The sequence below is a fragment of the Leptonotus elevatus genome, chromosome 17 (genome assembly GCF_054856555.1).
Source record: "Leptonotus elevatus isolate MCC_2025b chromosome 17, RoL_Lele_1.0, whole genome shotgun sequence".
NCBI classification, from domain to species: domain Eukaryota; kingdom Metazoa; phylum Chordata; class Actinopteri; order Syngnathiformes; family Syngnathidae; genus Leptonotus; species Leptonotus elevatus.
The window spans coordinates 14,333,535-14,349,713 of NC_141255.1; the positions used below are offsets into that span (position 1 = coordinate 14,333,535).

At 44.1% G+C, this 16,179-nt stretch overlaps 2 protein-coding genes across 4 annotated transcripts in view; both read right to left on the reverse strand.

Moving 5' to 3' along the window:
* col7a1l (collagen type VII alpha 1-like) overlaps positions 1–4,669 on the reverse strand; it is a 41,193-nt gene extending 36,524 nt beyond the window's left edge. Inside the window, exons 1-4 of one of the 2 annotated variants that reach the window (XM_086058791.1) lie at positions 4,529–4,669; positions 3,095–3,155; positions 1,358–1,481; positions 764–822 (exon numbers count right to left, since the gene is read on the reverse strand). The gene's annotated coding sequence lies outside the window, so the exon portion shown is untranslated. The remainder of the gene's footprint in view (positions 1–763; positions 823–1,357; positions 1,482–3,094; positions 3,156–4,528) is intronic. The other variant, XM_086058792.1, reaches the window with a different exon arrangement.
* Positions 4,670–5,831: 1,162 nt separating this feature from the next.
* Positions 5,832–16,167, reverse strand: lrguk (leucine-rich repeats and guanylate kinase domain containing). Of its 2 annotated transcripts, XM_086058793.1 has the most exons (19): positions 16,023–16,167; positions 15,496–15,594; positions 15,339–15,420; positions 15,176–15,276; positions 14,899–14,980; positions 14,703–14,827; positions 13,680–13,823; positions 13,494–13,574; positions 13,261–13,347; positions 11,740–11,846; positions 11,251–11,370; positions 10,887–10,983; positions 10,251–10,364; positions 9,609–9,810; positions 9,141–9,215; positions 8,460–8,605; positions 8,286–8,374; positions 6,967–7,007; positions 5,832–6,889 (listed from the first exon to the last, which is right to left on the reverse strand). In XM_086058793.1, the coding sequence occupies exons 1-19, from the start codon at positions 16,032–16,034 to the stop codon at positions 6,714–6,716; spliced, it is 1,980 nt and encodes a 659-aa protein (XP_085914919.1). In that variant the 5' UTR covers positions 16,035–16,167; the 3' UTR covers positions 5,832–6,713. The 2 variants fall into 2 exon arrangements, with proteins under 2 accessions (XP_085914919.1, XP_085914920.1); XM_086058794.1 differs by lacking the exons at positions 5,832–6,889; positions 6,967–7,007 and having other exon boundaries at positions 8,120–8,374.
* Between the last annotated feature and the right edge of the window lie 12 nt (positions 16,168–16,179).

Sequence of the window (16,179 nt, forward strand, 5' to 3'; positions counted from 1 at the left end):
GGCAGGGCCCACACAACACACACACTTCACCTCCTCTTCGCATACCGATGCAGATATGTCTCTGCATGTATCTGATTAGCGCAGAAAGGAGCGAGTCAGGTGTGAAGAATTTTATGAATGACAGCCGGCACACTGAAATATGCTGCAATAATCTTTCTTTTGTGGCGTTATTAGTGTCTGAGCCATGCAATTGAAAACACTGCTATACTGCAATAGCTCATATTCACAACACAGTGGTACAACACTTGCGTTTATCACTGCCCCGAGAAGATTAAACAATATTACAAAATGAACTTCACTGACTCACTCGGTGTTATCTGCTTCTTTCTTGCTCACTCTTTCTCCCTCTCGCCCTCACACACAGTGGCGGCCCTGCAAGTGCAGCCGTACGTCAGCTCTTTCTACATAATGGCATTTTCCACCTCGCCACCTCCCGGAATGGATTATCCCCGCGAGACGGTTAGCAGCGAAAAAAGGCACACGAGACGGCGGCAACGTAATTCAGATTTTTAAAGCTAAAAGCGGAAAGTTTGCAGGTGCAGCCGAGCAATGTAAACAACAGAAAAAAATAATACAAATCAAAATATTTGCATTAGTGCAGACATCCAAGACGTGTAAGTGCATCCTACTCATACATAATCACAAAAAAGGGAATATAATGAGCTTAAACTATGCACTGGTTTAAAAGATTAACACTTGGCTTGTTAAATCAGCACATTAAAGTGCAGTAAAGTTAATGGATTTTGAAGGGCCTTCTACTTACCTCTCTGCTCAAGTTCATCAGAATTAGCCAGGTGACTTCCAAACAGGTGGAAAAATCCCCTAAAACACAAAAATGTTTTAGACTGTGCGAATCTGACAGGAGGAGTTAAGTGCGTGTGAATGAATGAATGAATGGCACTGGGATTTTTTGCGGCTTGGCTAATACACATAAAAAGTTTGGGAAGAGGGGTGGGGGCTGCTGCATCCTGCTGTCTCTAGAGAAGAAGTGGGGGTGACTTAGAACACTTTGACCCTGCCCCGAAAACCGCCAGAGCAAACAACATGAGGAATAAAAAGCAGTCGGGTTAAATCACGTTTTACAAGCGTCCTCTTCTTTGGTCTGTTTGTTGGAATTAGACACCAGGTCACCTTTGGAGGAATGCGGTGACCACTTTAATGGGCTTGTGCCAGCTGTGAGCGCTGACATGCTTGGACTCAAAACACACGTTGTCCAGCCAGAAGCATGTTGTCATGTTGTGTCGTCATATTGACACCTACCAGGCACTATTTACTCTCTAAATAAATGCGCTGCGCTAACCAAAATGTGTTTTACAGCTAAGTAAGCGTATGTGCTACATGCTGCTCCGCTGCTGACCTCTCACACATCAAACAAGAGGTTCAAGTCTGCGGGCGAGGCCTCCTGGATCATTTTGACTGGAGCGTCAAAGAGGAAGTCACAGGGCTGGAGCTCGTCTCCAGGCGTGTTCGTGTTCTTCTCCCTATGGGTCCATAAAGCAAGTGTGAAAACACTGAGGTTTCCAAAATTTTTTTTGGGCCTTTTGTTTAGAAAAGAGCTGCAATGTAGGTCACTGAAAACAACCAGGGAGACAAACATAGAACGGAAAACGACTTTTCTGGTATATGTCAAAATGTGGCGCAGCGGAAAAAAACAAAAGTTAGTAAAAGTAGCAATGCAAGATGGCTACCCTGTGGCTTCAGCCACGAGATGCCTAACGAGCTACTCTTCCTCATGATGTCTGTATGAATGTGAATGTCTGCAGTATACCACCCTCTGCCATCTTGCACAAAATAACTAACCAGAATGACTTATTGTCATTCATAAACTTCTTTCCAACACACAATAAGCGCACATAAACCTTTGTCACGTTTCGGCGTGACGGCGTCCTCGCAGGCTCAATTATTGGCGGTCACACTTGCAGCCGCAGGTGCGTGTTTGTGTGTGTGGATACGAGAGCTGCAGCGTGGAACCTGTTGGTTGCATTCACACGACGGGGGATATTAAGCACTAATAGCGCTGTTTACTCCGATGGGCCTGCGTTCAACCCCCCCAGCACATACGCAAGCACGCTCACTCCCCCGGCGACAAGAGGTGGCGGTGCAGTTGTGATTAAATTCACGCCGCAGGCTAACATGAACGCAATGGTGTGCGTTGGGAGGCGAGGGAAACAAAAAGACAAAGGAGGAGGAAGAAGAAAACAAGCAGGGAGAAAAAAAGTGCAATAAATGTGGGAAGCCGCAGGGAGTTGAGGATGAAGGGTGTGAGAGTTTGGAGGCTTAAGAGTGGGCGGTGAGCTGGGAATACACATGGCAGGCAACAGATGATTGTCACTGGTTACACAAGAAACAGTAAACATTACAACTAAAACCTCTGATTTATGCAAATAAGCTATAAGGACAAAAGTATTGGGACACAGGGCCATAATATGTTCCACTGCTCCACAAGGCCTTACTTAAACAGTTGCGGCAGTACAGATGTGTTTCAAATGAATACGTATTCATAAATTGAGAATATAAACTATACATTATGATATATTTAAACGGCGTCCACCTGTGGATTTAATGACCAATTCATATTTTATTAAGAAGTAGGCCTACATGGGTCATTCGAATTTCCGCCCTGAGGTGATAACATAACGTACTTCTCAAATCTTCACTTCCACTGGCTCCATCTCAAAGCGTGCATTAGTGCAAAGATACATGTTAGATTGGAGGATATGTTTCAGAAAGTACAGGCCAAACACATGTAAACAGTGCAGCCACGCTGCGCAAGGCTTTTTTTCCCCCTTGGTTCTGCTGAGATGAATTTACTTAATTAGCCGTCTGCGACTGTGACTCGAGCTGTCATGGCAACGAGAGGCATAACAGAGAGGTTGCGCGGCGAGGCTCGCATTTTAGACCCGAACAGAGGATTGAGACGCAGCCGAGAGAATTAGTCATAAGCGTGTGTCCAATTACCACTCCCGGGCCGACAAGAGAATCTCCAAATAATGAACGAAAGCGCACTGGCTCAGTAAATCCTATCAACACTGAGAAAACAGATGTCAGGGAGCAACAACAAATGTGTACTGCTTGATTTTACATGAAAACTTACGGGAACATGGCAAAAATGTGTTGCCATCCTGCTCCAAAAGTGTGAACAGCACTTGAAGTACCTGTAAAGTGAAAAAAAAAAGTATTTTAAATTTGACACACCACAGAGTGTTGTTAACAACCCAAATTTGAATGATAAAAACAATTGGCATGTATATAAAACGAGGCTTCAAAATCAAAGAAAAAAAAATCTATATACAGCCTACGGCGCTGTTGCGGGACTTTTCCACATTGCAACGAGGCACTCTAGGTGGACAGGCCAGTGCAAAGCTTCCATCCACATGCTGACTGTAATGTAAAAAAAAATATTCAAATTGCGCTTCCGTCTTTTCTCTTTGATGTGCATGAACACATGGCAAACAATGAGGCGCTCTAAAGCAACAAGCCAGCGGACTATATGAAGCTAGCTAACTAGCCACACAGTGAGAAGGCCCAATTTTAGCCACATTCCCCACCAAAAAAAAATAAATAAAGGAAAAGTGAAATGGTGAAAAACTGTTGATCTACACGAGTACAACATATGCAGGTCTCAGTCTTTGCATGTTTTTTGCAATTATCTTCAAACATGTAGAATGTATTCAAAATTCAGTTTTAACTGATGCTTGTCGATATACAACTATTTGCATAATATTGGTACGTATTTTTGTGGAAAAATAGTTATTTTAGCATGACTTGGCTACTAAATTCTCATGAGATTTCCCACCAAATGGCACTCTTTAGACCACATTGGGTGGGTGTTTATTTATTTATTTAATTAACACAATAAAAAGAATATACTTTGGGGTATTTTTTTTAACCTCCACCTGGGCGCTGACTGGAATGTGTCTACTTGTGATGTATAAAAGTGCACGTCAGTCACGGTTGAGGGATGACACACACACACTTACACACAAGCAGAGACAAGTCTGCCGTGAGCGGGTCATTGCAATTTTTGTTGCAGAGCTCACTAGAATGGAAAATGGCTGCAGGAAGCCAGGGTGAAGTGCTGATATAGGCTGCCTCCTGTTTATTATACAAGTGTTCAGGCATTGGAACATGACAGCCTAAACAGGGAGCTGAATGCGGCTATTAGCTGACATGTGCAATATTTTGATATGATGGCAAGAAAAGCAAAATTAAGGCAAGAATAGACAGAGCAGATGGCGAGTTTTTCAACCGTCACCCTTTGTGAAGCACCACATTTGAGCTAGTTTGCGATGCATGACACAGACGTCAGAGGGAAGCACAAGGACGCTTGTCTGTTTGATAGGCAGACATTCGGTGGATCAATGGCACTGATGGTGAGTGAGATAAAATGGATGACAGCACATTTGGGTGGAAAGCGTCTAAATATTAAGACAGAGTTGGCAAGAAAAGAGAATGACATCAGCAGCAAGGTTCTAACTGACTGCCACTCAACAGGATTCATTTTCAAAAGACCCTGAGGTCACCTTACCTGTTCAGCCAAGCCGGTGACCCCGCTCCCAAGTGGAGGTCGTCCCACCTTTAAGGGCTCACGGGGGTGATGTTGGCCCACCTCCAATGAGCCCCTAGGATACAAGCTGAGGGCTCCAAGTAGTCAAGACTCATAGCCCCATCAACAATTTAAACAACAATCATAAACACTAGAAGAAAGGATACATAAATCGCAGGATTTTTGTCCTTGGAGAGCTCATGCTAAGCTGGTTTCCGCTACAGTGTGTGCGGGCTAACTACTGCTTAAATGTGATTTAATGACGGGAAAGTCCCCTCCAAGGTCACTGGAGCTTGATGAGGCGTGTGAGCTAGGGACCAAGCTGCAACTCCTCGGCCATAAATTTATAAACGCTGACTTCTTTAGTGTGCACTATGTATTGATTATCACAATTACGGTTCTATTATCCGCACTAGCTGCCTTTAATTACACTGGAAAGCCAGCGGGGCACGTGGAGGAGGCGATAGAGACGACGGAGAGGGTGGCGCTGCTGTAGGTGGAGGCAGCGACACAGATAGATGGATGACGCGGCCGGCGACGCGCACACTGCACCAAACTAATTAAAAGTGAAACTTTTTGTTTCCAGCAAGTCGACAGCCAATGAATCTGGCAGCGAATGAATGTATCCGCGGGGAAGAGGCAGCGAGGAGTTATACGTCCACGCGTACCAGGACGTAGAGGGACGGGGAGGAGGGGAGCCGTTGCCATGGCGACTGAGCATTGCGCCACATCATGCAGCAGTCAATGCAGCCGCACTGTCACTTTCAGTGCAAAATTCACGACACTAATATTTGCTCAGCGTAGCTACATCACTGTCAACACTAAAACACTAACACGGTGCACCTGGAACACATCATTTGGCTTTCACAATCTATTTCCAGGGTTCGTTCATTAGCTCGTAAGCGCCTCAGTAACTTTGAAAGCTACAAATACTGCGGGCACTCGCAAGGTTGAACGATGGTCAATTATTTCGGACATTCTCATCGCTGCACTTATATCAACACTGTCGCATTCTCTTCAGTCTCTTGCCCTGCTGATTTTGGCCTGTTTTATTACCGCTTCTCTACTCCCCCAGCACCCGTTTCGGAGTGGTTATAAGCAAAGTGCTGTCAGGATTCTGTACCGACTATAATGGAGTCTCATACTGTTTAAACTAACAACACTGCCTGACACAGCCTGGTTATCCCTCCATCTCTGAAACCGCTGAATTTTTTTCCCCAGTTTTCCTTACGCGGATGGGGTGGGTGGGGGTATAGACCAGGGTAATGTGTGACTTTTGTGAACTGTGTGCCTGTGGAGACCTTTGAGACTCTTGTGTCATAAATAAAATTGACCAGACTTAACTTGCCAAAATATGCAATTAAGGGCAAATAGCACAGATAACGCTGTGAAGAAAAGCTTGTTAGTTGTGTTAGTCATAATTCAAATATCCATTTTATTATTAGTTTGTAGTTATTTACTTAGTTTATGTTCCTACCATTCTCCCTGTCCTTTCTATGCTCCTTTCCAGCAGATCCAGACAGCCAAAGAAAGAAACATCCTAAATAGCGGGGTTTTTTTGTCCATTGACACACACAAAAAAGGCCCATCAGGGAGTGAGAGTCCAAGTTTTCCTAGTACTGCATGCGCAGACTTAAATGGTCGCTGGCCCGTATCTAAAAAGGCCACTGAATGTCGGCACGGAGTTTGTAGAAAGCGGCGCCGACTGCAGTGTAACTAGGTTAGACCTCAGGGGGGGGCCCCGGCATGCACAGTGCAGACATTATCTGCCAAAGAATTATGACGGCCCGCAACATCTGCTGCCTCCACAGCAAGACAGACAGTGATGGATGGCCAGGTGTGCCTTCCCATTTACACTTTGAAACCCTAAGCCGACAATGAAACACACTTTCAGACTAGTTAGATGGCAATGGTAGCTAAAATGCAAGCCAAATTTATGCTGAACATGGTCAGCCATATGGGGGGGTATGCAGACATGTTTGAGCATGAGCACCATGAAAAGACAAACTGAGGCACAATTGTTTGTTTTGGAGCAGATCCATTGACAGACGGGGAGGAGAGTAAAAAATGTGCGACCATGCAGTCACGTGTCACTAGGACATGTTCTCTGTTAATATGCAAAGTGATCAATGTGTGCTTTCTTGTCACGTCTTTAGGAACCTTGACTCTATGCCTGCGCGCTGGCCAGGACGTGGCGGCGGCTGGGTGACGGCAGCGGGCTGTTGGCTTGCGGGGTCTTGCGACCTGGCGGGATGGGCGGCAGGACAGGCTTGACGTTGCATCCGGGGCGTCTGTCGGAAAGGGGCGTGATGCCGGCTGGTGTTTGCTGCAGCTGCTTGTCGCCTATAAATGACAACGTGAAGATGAGAAGTGAGATATCAATCGACCGGTGAAATGAAAAGGGCCCTCGGCGGAACAACCTTTGATCGTATCCACCGACTGTCCCGGAGATTCATCCGAGCTGTTGAAGAAAAAACGAGATGACAAGCGCAAGTTATAGATGATTCCCAGATGAAAGGAGTCGAAGAGTGTAAAACTCCACTTTGTTTTGTTGCCTGGAAACAAAAACGATGGCCCCTGGGACTCAATTAATGGACGATTACGTGATGCGCGGTGACAATACGTGAAGGAGACACTCACAAGCTGGGACGCATCCCAGCTAAGATGAGTGCAGACAAGAAGACACGTCTGGAATCTTCTGCACAAATACTGCAGGGATGAGTAACGTGCAAGTTGCAAGTGTGTACTGTCAAGATGAGGCCACAGGCGCATATAGAAGAAAAGGCGGACTGGTAATTGTGATGACATATGGGTTGAGGACAAAAAAGGTGCTCGACGAGCAACATTTTGACATTTGGGTTGCAATTGTGCATTTTCAAATGAATTACTCATTTAAAATCTGCTTATTTTCCCCCATGCCAGGCAAAATAATCAGCAGTGTTTTTCTTCTTCTTCTTTTTTTTATTTTTTATAAATAAGGTCTCTCAAGCAGTGATCAAAAATGATGGATGAATTTGATAATTGATCAGTTGTCAATTAATGGTTGCGCCTTCAGTTTGAACCCTTTAAGTAACGGAGATTTCAACACAAATGGTGCATTGACACAAGCTTATATTACGCTGCTGCCTCCTGTGGCCAGGAGTCATAATGAATTCATAATGACGCACAAATTCTATAAATCTTTACATTAAATTTTAGGGATATTCAATACCAATTTTTTTCCACACTGATACCAGTACGAGTACTCAACTCTTGAGTAGTCACCAATACCGAAACCAAGTACCAATACCACCGGTACTTTGGATACATAAACTTTTCATAAAAACAGTAACAGATCATTTTAAAGACAGACCTACAATGTACATAAAATTAACTCTTTGAATTTCTAGTTCTTGATCATAAAACGGACACAATAGGGCGGCCAATACTCAATTCGGCCTGACCTCAAGTCACCACTGTATTATTCATGCTTACTAGCCTTGACGCCCATATTGCTTGTTCCATTTTGTCATTTTAGAGGAGGTGAGGGGTTAGCACTGATTGGAAACGCTACAACAAGTCCATCAAATGAGCCTACTGCTGGTTTAAGCAGCGGGCCACTTCACCCTCAAGGTCAAACAGGAAGTCCAAACAAAGCATCAAAAAGCAGTTAGGACAAGTGGGCCAATCAAGCAGGGGGAGGCCAGAGTCTACACTGAGAATTAGGCATGAGTCAAGTGTGCGCTGCTTGAAAATGAACCTTGTGATGAGCCAACTGTAGACCCCTGGACTCTTCCCCATGACTGCCTCTCTCAGCGGCTGCTCCCGCCTGCGGATGGAAGCCAGCTCCTGCGCAGGAAAAAACAAAGCAAAGTGCTGATGATTGGCAGACGAGAGGCCTCGTTGCCGGCTAATTTTTCATGGGGGTACTCACAGTAGGAGTCTTGTGAGGAGCGAGCTGCTGCTGCTGGGTCTGGCTGCAATCGTTTCTGTAGAGCGGCTCTGTGGCTGGGTGGGACAGTGTGGATGAGTCTGACCTTAGCTGCTCCGTGGGGGGCTTCTCTCTCTTATTAGCCTCACCTGAGGCAGGGAAATGTTTTTGAGGGCAGCAGTAGCAAATGTCTAGGTTGGGGAGTATCAGGAACAGTACGGCTTGGCAATTCATTAAATCGTAACATTGTGATTTCCATTTTGGGTTCTCAGATTATAACATTATAACTTAAGAAAAATTATTAATGTGCTGAACGGCATGGTGTGTTTGCAATTATGTTATGAATGTGTAGCTACATGAATGCACCACACTGAAAACAAGGTGTGCGCAGAAACAACAGCAGGTGTATTTTTGTGTATTGGTCTTTATTGCTATAGTTTTAATGTATTATTATTAAACTGTTGCAAATTTATTTTTGGGTTGTTAGATATAAAGTTCAAATTTGTTACTAAATTCGAAATCAATGAATAATTGTGTTTATTAATCAGGATTTCAAAAATGATTATATATTAGATTATTTTCCCCTTAATTGACCAGCCCTAAACAGGAATACCCAAAACAGAGAGAAAGCGCACATGTGACCTTTGGAGGTCTTGTGTGAGGATGTCCTTTTGTTGCTCTCACCTTCTTCCTGGTCCTCAAGCAACAGGTACTTCTTCACGACCCGTTCCAGCATCTGGTAGGCTCGGTCCCAGTAATCTGCGCACACAAAATGCTCAGGAAGCTGGCTGCTGTACCTCCCATCTAGTGGCAATGAAAGCAAAAGCTATGGGGACGTCAGCGGTGCATAAAAGTGATGAGTGTGCTGCCCTCCCCGCGCGTTGCTCTCATTAAGAAAGCGGCAAAACGTGTGGGCATGACTAACTGTTTGACGGTGCCGGCGTGGCCGCAATACAAAATGGTAATGGGAATGAAATTGTGCTGTATGGATTTTAGTGAGGCCTGTTCATTTATCTAAGGCCTTATCAGTGACAAGGGGGGGGGGGGGTCTCTGTGGGGCAGTGAGATGACAGAAAAAGTGTCCCTAGCTATCAAATCCTCCTCAGCGTTGACACTAATAGTGAAAAGACAGCTCGCGGACGGGAGACGTACCGCAACGGATGACGTTGTCGAAGAAGCTATGCCGCTCTCTGTTGAAGTTGTCGTACAGCTCGATGCGTGATACCGCCGCCTCTATCTGGGCGTCCGTGTAGAGCTTTCGACTCCTCAGGATGGACTTGTAGTTATCCACCAGGGTGGGGATGAGCAGGATGTAGCGGGGTTCAAAGATGCTCTTCTTCAGACTCAACACGCCCTACGAAGATGACACATTGAACAGCCATCGACCCTCAACACATCTGAAAGCTGTTTTTATGCTATTCCCTTTTTTTCCCCCAAGGCATTTTGGCTGTGTTGAATAAATCTAAATGAATGATCTATTTTTTTTTATTTTGACCTTGTGAGGAAAAAAAATCCTGATAAAAAAAATATATTTATGCTAATATTTCAACACTTGGTCTAGTACTGGCGTTTAATTTGCCCACTAGAGGGAGCTACTTTACCCCATTCAAAACATGCAGCAAAATTCCACAGCTTTTGGATAAAATTATAACTGTATGTTTTTGAAGTCCACACTAATAAAAAACATCATTCATAGTTGATACGTATATACAAATTTTAAGATACTACAAAATTTTTGGGAAAGGTGACCATCTTTGATTGAGGATTAACCTTTTATTCGTGTCATCCTCTCACCTCCAGCTCCATTTGCACGCAGCACGCCAGTCCTTCTCGCGCAACCTCTTCGACGGCCTCCCTGCTCAGACCATACTTGTGGCCGCCGTACTGCACAGTCTGGAGGAAAGCCCCCTGCATTGGGATGCTCAGTCCAGTTAGGAAGATCAGGTTTAGTGGACACAATGTAGGCCTTTGAGAGCTATAATATACTACATTGGCAGTTTTAGAATGATTTTTGTACCATGGTGCTGAAACACACACAATAACACATTGGAAAGCGCATTGGGAGGAAGGCGCGAGAATTGTGGCAATAAATTAGGTGCTTTGACAACATAAAAACCAAGGAGGACAGATGAAGAGGCAGTACCGGCCAAAGAGTCATATGACACTTAAAAGAAGGCGCAAAATAGCCACAAAGATTAAACCAGATCACAGGTCTTCATCGGCATTGTGTTTAAACAATTTGACAAGTGTATTTTCATCATACATTATATAAAATTAATCACATTCTAATTAATAAATATGATCATCAACATGTACTGGTTTTCCAGGTTTCACCATTGAAAGCATGCAGCAAAACGTCAACTCTTCTACAGTGAAAGGATTAAGAATTAACTTCTATCATGACGACATCAAGTTGCAAAACAGACGCACCCTTTGCACAAGCAGCTCAAAGTCTTCCTCGCTGACAAAATGGTAGTCGTTGCCGTTCTCCTCACCAAAGTAAGGCTCCCTGCTGGTGTGGCTGATCCTGCATGAAACGTACAAAATTGAAGAGAAGAAGCGCGTAATTTACGACGAGGAATACCAGACTGACAGCGAGTGGGGTTAAGTCTCAGGACAAGACAAGACCCCTTTGGCAGACGAATCAAATGATCACTCCAGGGTTAAATTATTTGGAGTTGCATGAGTCTGCTGTTCACATTCAGATTTTGTTAACTTTAAATGAACTGTAAACCATAGAGACACATGTGCCCTTATTTTAAGAATCTCCCTATTATTAATATAAGACACTGACCCATATGCAAAGTATTCTTCAAAGTCCTCACAAAGGCGGTGGACCATCTCCCGTTTGCCGCAGCCTTGCGGACCGGTCAGAACAAGCATTGGATACGGAGCGTCATCGCTGGGAAGAGTGCTGCATGGACAAACACAAAATGCTGATGTTGGAATTAAATCTCAAATAAAAGCCTTATGTGTGAGTAAACGGACAAGATGGATTTGTGTTTTTCCCACTGTAACAACAATTCCGGGTGAATTATCTGCCTGTGACTGATGCTTTTTTTGTAAAGTGATGATAGATAAACTTGTCTTTTTTTATTGTCTTTGAGCGAGGAGATAACAGGAAAGGCTGCAGATAAACGAACGTGGCTCTTGAAAAACAACTGTAGCAAGTTTTGTCAAAGATATGTCAGACATGATGAGCAATGGCACGACAAAGCGTTCGCTTGTAAGGAAGTAAAGCAGCAAAAGTTTTGTGGGAGGCTAAAATGACAAGGAAACCAACGTGTCATAGAGGAGCTGAGGCTGCATTAGCTGATACATCAGCTGGGTCATGTGATCTCTGGCCGCGACCACATCCATGGGAGGGTCGTACTTGTTAATGGACAATACCTGCATGACACACAAACAGGAAGTAGATTAGTAGTATTAGTAGCAAATGTTCACACCAAGTAAGTACTGCCAGAAAAAATACAGACTGTAACAATTAACTGAATTTAATTTGACTTGGCAATGTAGCAGAATGCAATTTTCAAATTGCAAAGGCTGCAATGTGGAAAATAAACAAGAACTTTGCTTTGTTTATTAATTCATGATTCATTTGCCTTTATTTTTGCATAAGCACAACCTATAGGACCAAACAATGTATGTATCATAAATATGATATTGTTGATTGTAATACAGATGAATTTATTGTTGTTAAAAAAAAACTATGGAAAGAAGACCTTGAAAAAAGAATTGCATATTAAAACACAATTAGGGATGGGCCAGGACTGACACCAGGTATCGAATCGGGACAACACTCAGCATTATTTCAAGATATCGATACTTGCAACGGCAGCTGATACCAAGCCATGATTACTATCAACTTGGTATCGGTGATGACTCAAGAGTTGAGTTGTGCCTTGGCGCTGTCGTGGCCTGGGGGGCCCTGGGGGGTTGTGCTTGCTCTGTCCTGGCCGGGGCTCCCCTTTTTGGTTTTCCTGCATGCTAGATCCACCACACCAGCATCAGGACTGTGGACCGGTGGGGTTACTGGCGGGCCGTCCTGCTGCGTTGGGTTGGGGGCACGGGCCGTGTTGGGGTAGGGGGCGCTCCTGGCTCCTGGGTTTGCCCTCCGGCCGGGGGTTGTCCCTTGGTGCTGCCATGGCCTGTGCTTGCTCTGTCCTGGCTGGGGTCGACGGCTCCCCTCTTTGGTGGAGGTTTTCATGCATGCCAGATCCACCACACCAGCATCTATCGAAATTCAAACACAATCTGCTTCTTCCTCTGGTCGTTGAATCGGTGGAGGCTGATGTCTGTGGATCTCACTCTGCTTCATCTATTCTTCCTTCCTTCCTTTCCTCAGTCTTTCCTTTGGTCTCTTGAGGTCTCCCTAATTTGTTGGAATTTAGATGTTTCTGGGGTTGGTGAAAGATTCTGGTTGGTAACCCGGATGGTAGTAGGTGATGTCTGGTCGGTGCAGGATTTCACTTTCCTTTCTTTTCTTTGATCCTTCCTCGGGTCTCCTGACAACCTCACGACTCTAGCTGGATTCTGAAGTATTCGGTTTAGGTGAACGGTATGGGATGTTTAATAGATTTCAGTTGAATTAATGAGTACACACTCACACGCACGCACACACACACCCGCACACAAAAGGAAAAGAAAAGAAAAGAAAAAAAGAGAGAGCAATGATGATGACATGTCGAATCGGTAAGATTACCGAATGAACAATACTGAGCTCTCTTCAGAAAAAAAAAAAAGGAGTCGAGGATTCGAACAGGTATTGGTCTGAAAAAACATTTTGATTGTGTTTGTGACTAACCTTTTCTTGAACAGTGACTTTCTCTTGGTCTAACATGGTCAGATGCTGGAGGAGGAAGACCACCGACAGCCTGTACTCTGACTGCTCCTAAACACAGCATATACACACATACTCAACATATCGTTACAGAACATCTTTGACAGTCGAAAGTCAGTATTATTCTCTTTGCAAAGGCAGATTTCTTTTGGGACACTTTTTATAGCCTCCATGGATGGTCTGTAACTTCCAGTTACCTGAACAGGGTTCCCCAAAAGATTCAATTCTCTCAGCAGGAGAAGATTGTGAATGTGCTTACACTCCTCAATCTCACAAATCTATGTAAAAAAAAAAAAAGAAGAAAAAAAGGAAAAATAAGCAATTTTTTTCTCAGAGAGTTCCAAGTGTGCACTGGCATTTGATTTCTGTCAGCGCACAAACACCTGATTCCTTTCCAGGTTGATGGAGCCCAGCTGGTGGAGATTGTTGAGGCCAGCCAGACTGGTGATGCGGTTCATGGACAGATCCAGAGTCTGCAGCCTCTTCAGGTTCTCTAGACCTTCCGTGTTTTTCAACTGGTTCCCCCTCTGGACACAGATGGAGAAGACATTTAACAGAGCACATCGTGAGCCCCGGTTACATCGCAGGGTTCCCCGCCACCGAAATTCGACACCGGCCAACAGCTGGCAAGGTGTTAATTCCGCACAAAGCCAAACCTTGACGGGCACCGCTTGCTAGTTTACATGCTTTGACTAAAGTCCTTATCTGGCTGCCTGGTAAGCGCTGGCAGAGCACGGGGCCTGGCACAGGGCCGCTCTCTGTGTGTCGTAAAAGGAAGGGACGTGCTGTGGGAAGAGTTTGGCGCTGCACGGAGACAGCGTGTCAGGAAGAGTGGGGCGGGATCAGGTGCAGGATGGACCAGCCAGGACCACTACTGGTGGGCCACTGCTGCCATGGTAGCCATATGGTGGGATTTGAAATGGGCACAATGCTTCGGTTAATGTAGAAAACTGGTTAAGTCCAAAAAGTGTGGTTGTTTATCAAGTGCTCGAAAAATAAAATTTAGTTAATACATTTCATTTATTTAAATTAATTGTGAATTGCAATTTGACTAAAAGTGAAATTTTAAAAAAGTGCAAAATGCTATAAATTTCTATGAGATACCATGTTTTTGTCTAACTCTACCCCCCTACTCCCACTATTGTTATCAATAATAATATATTTAGTATGAATTCTACTAACGTTTTTATTTTTACTGTTATTTGGTTTGATCCATTAATAACATTATTTTTCATTTGCCTACGCACATAAACAAAACAAAATCAATATAGCTTAAAATCTACCTCTGGGTAAAATGAGGGCTCTGACGTTAAAGTAATAGATTACATTTCTGTTTCCACCATGAAACTTTGAATCAGACATGAATCAAGTACTAATTCACAATTTGAACTTTTGTGAGGACTGACCAGGTTGAGGTCCTTGAGCGGCACGTTGTCCAGACTGCAGATACTGACGATGCTGTTGTGCGCCACACTGAGATGGGTCAGGTTGCAGCACTTATCCAAACCATGAATCTGCTTCAGGCGATTGTCTGAATGTTAGCGAGTCAAGGGCTCTGCGTGAAGATGCATGATGTCGCATTTTTGCATATGTTAAGGATACGGTCCAGATCTAGCTTGACGAGAGCCTCGTAGCCTGACATGTCCTTCATTTGTGTTAAAATGTTGTGGGAGAAGTTGACCTCCTGTAAAAACAGCAGCAGGCAGAAATTGACTAATTCCACAAGGATATTCAATTAGCTGAACATTCAAGGGCGTCGAAAGCCTTTTAAGCATGTTTGGAGTGACGGCAGATGGCATGCGGGCCCGTCATGGGGAATAACGCAGCCACCAGTCAAAGTGTGTCTTCTGCTGTCAGCTCAAGGTCCTGCTTCCCGTACCTTCAGGTTCTTCGGGGGCTCGAAGCCAAAGAAATCGGAGATCTCGTTGTGAGAGACATCCAGGATGACGAGGAAGGGCATGTGGCTCACGCAGGAGAGATCTAGACAGTGGGAAAATTAGGAATAACTCAAACCCCCCCAAACAACATTCAAATGACACTACCTGTAATTCTGTTGTTTGACAGCTCCAGCTTTTGCAGATGAACATAATTGCACAAAACCGATATGTCCCTGAGCTTCCGACCCTGGTAAACAAAAAATGTAAAAACTCACTTTAACATTTTTAGTTAGAAGTGATAAGCTGTAAAAGTGCATCTTACAGGAAGGGCCACATGGTAGTATGGGTGCTGAAGTCCAGTGTCGAAGCGTCCAAGGCGGGCTACGCAGCTGGACACCAACCCAGCACCTAAAACGACGTCCTGTGAGCACAAATAATGAAGAATTACCACCTTTGCACAATTATGGCAGTGGTAACAAATTATAGATTAAGATCAGGTACTCGGTACACTTTAGACTTCAGAGGAAAATAATAATACAAAACATATGCAGATTGTTAAAGTATGAGCACAAAAGTGAACATTATATCTTTGCCAAGTCAGAATATTTTTTTTCATAGATTATATTGCAGTTTATTTTATCCATCTTGAAGGTGTGCTTAATTATGTCTAAATCTATCAGTACGTGTGGCACATTTAAACAGTGTTTTAGTATGAATGGTGTTTTATGTATATATCAACTTAAATAAAATAACGTAGTCACATTTGCCTAATCTGACTAATTATGCAGAAAAACAGACAATTATAGAAGGGGCATGACAAGTGTATTTAGTTTATTTAGTCCCACTTACCCTCTCCGCCATGTCCACACACCTTCTCAAGACGGTCAGCTTAACTATTGGTTGGTTAGGACAATTATGAAATGACGAAAAGTCGTCAAAAATGACACTAGACGACGGACACGGACGCCATCGTTGTGACGTAAAGCAGCTAGCTCGTCGCCTAGCA

Excerpts from the sequence above, each read along its gene's own strand:
- lrguk (XM_086058793.1), bottom strand. Across the intron at positions 13,824-14,702 it reads CGCTCAAGGACCTCAACCTG|AGGGGGAACCAGTTGAAAAA; the intron begins GTCAGTCCTCAC and ends ATCTGTGTCCAG. Across the intron at positions 11,371-11,739 it reads CCTCAGCTCCTCTATGACAC|CACTCTTCCCAGCGATGACG; the intron begins GTTGGTTTCCTT and ends TTGTCCATGCAG.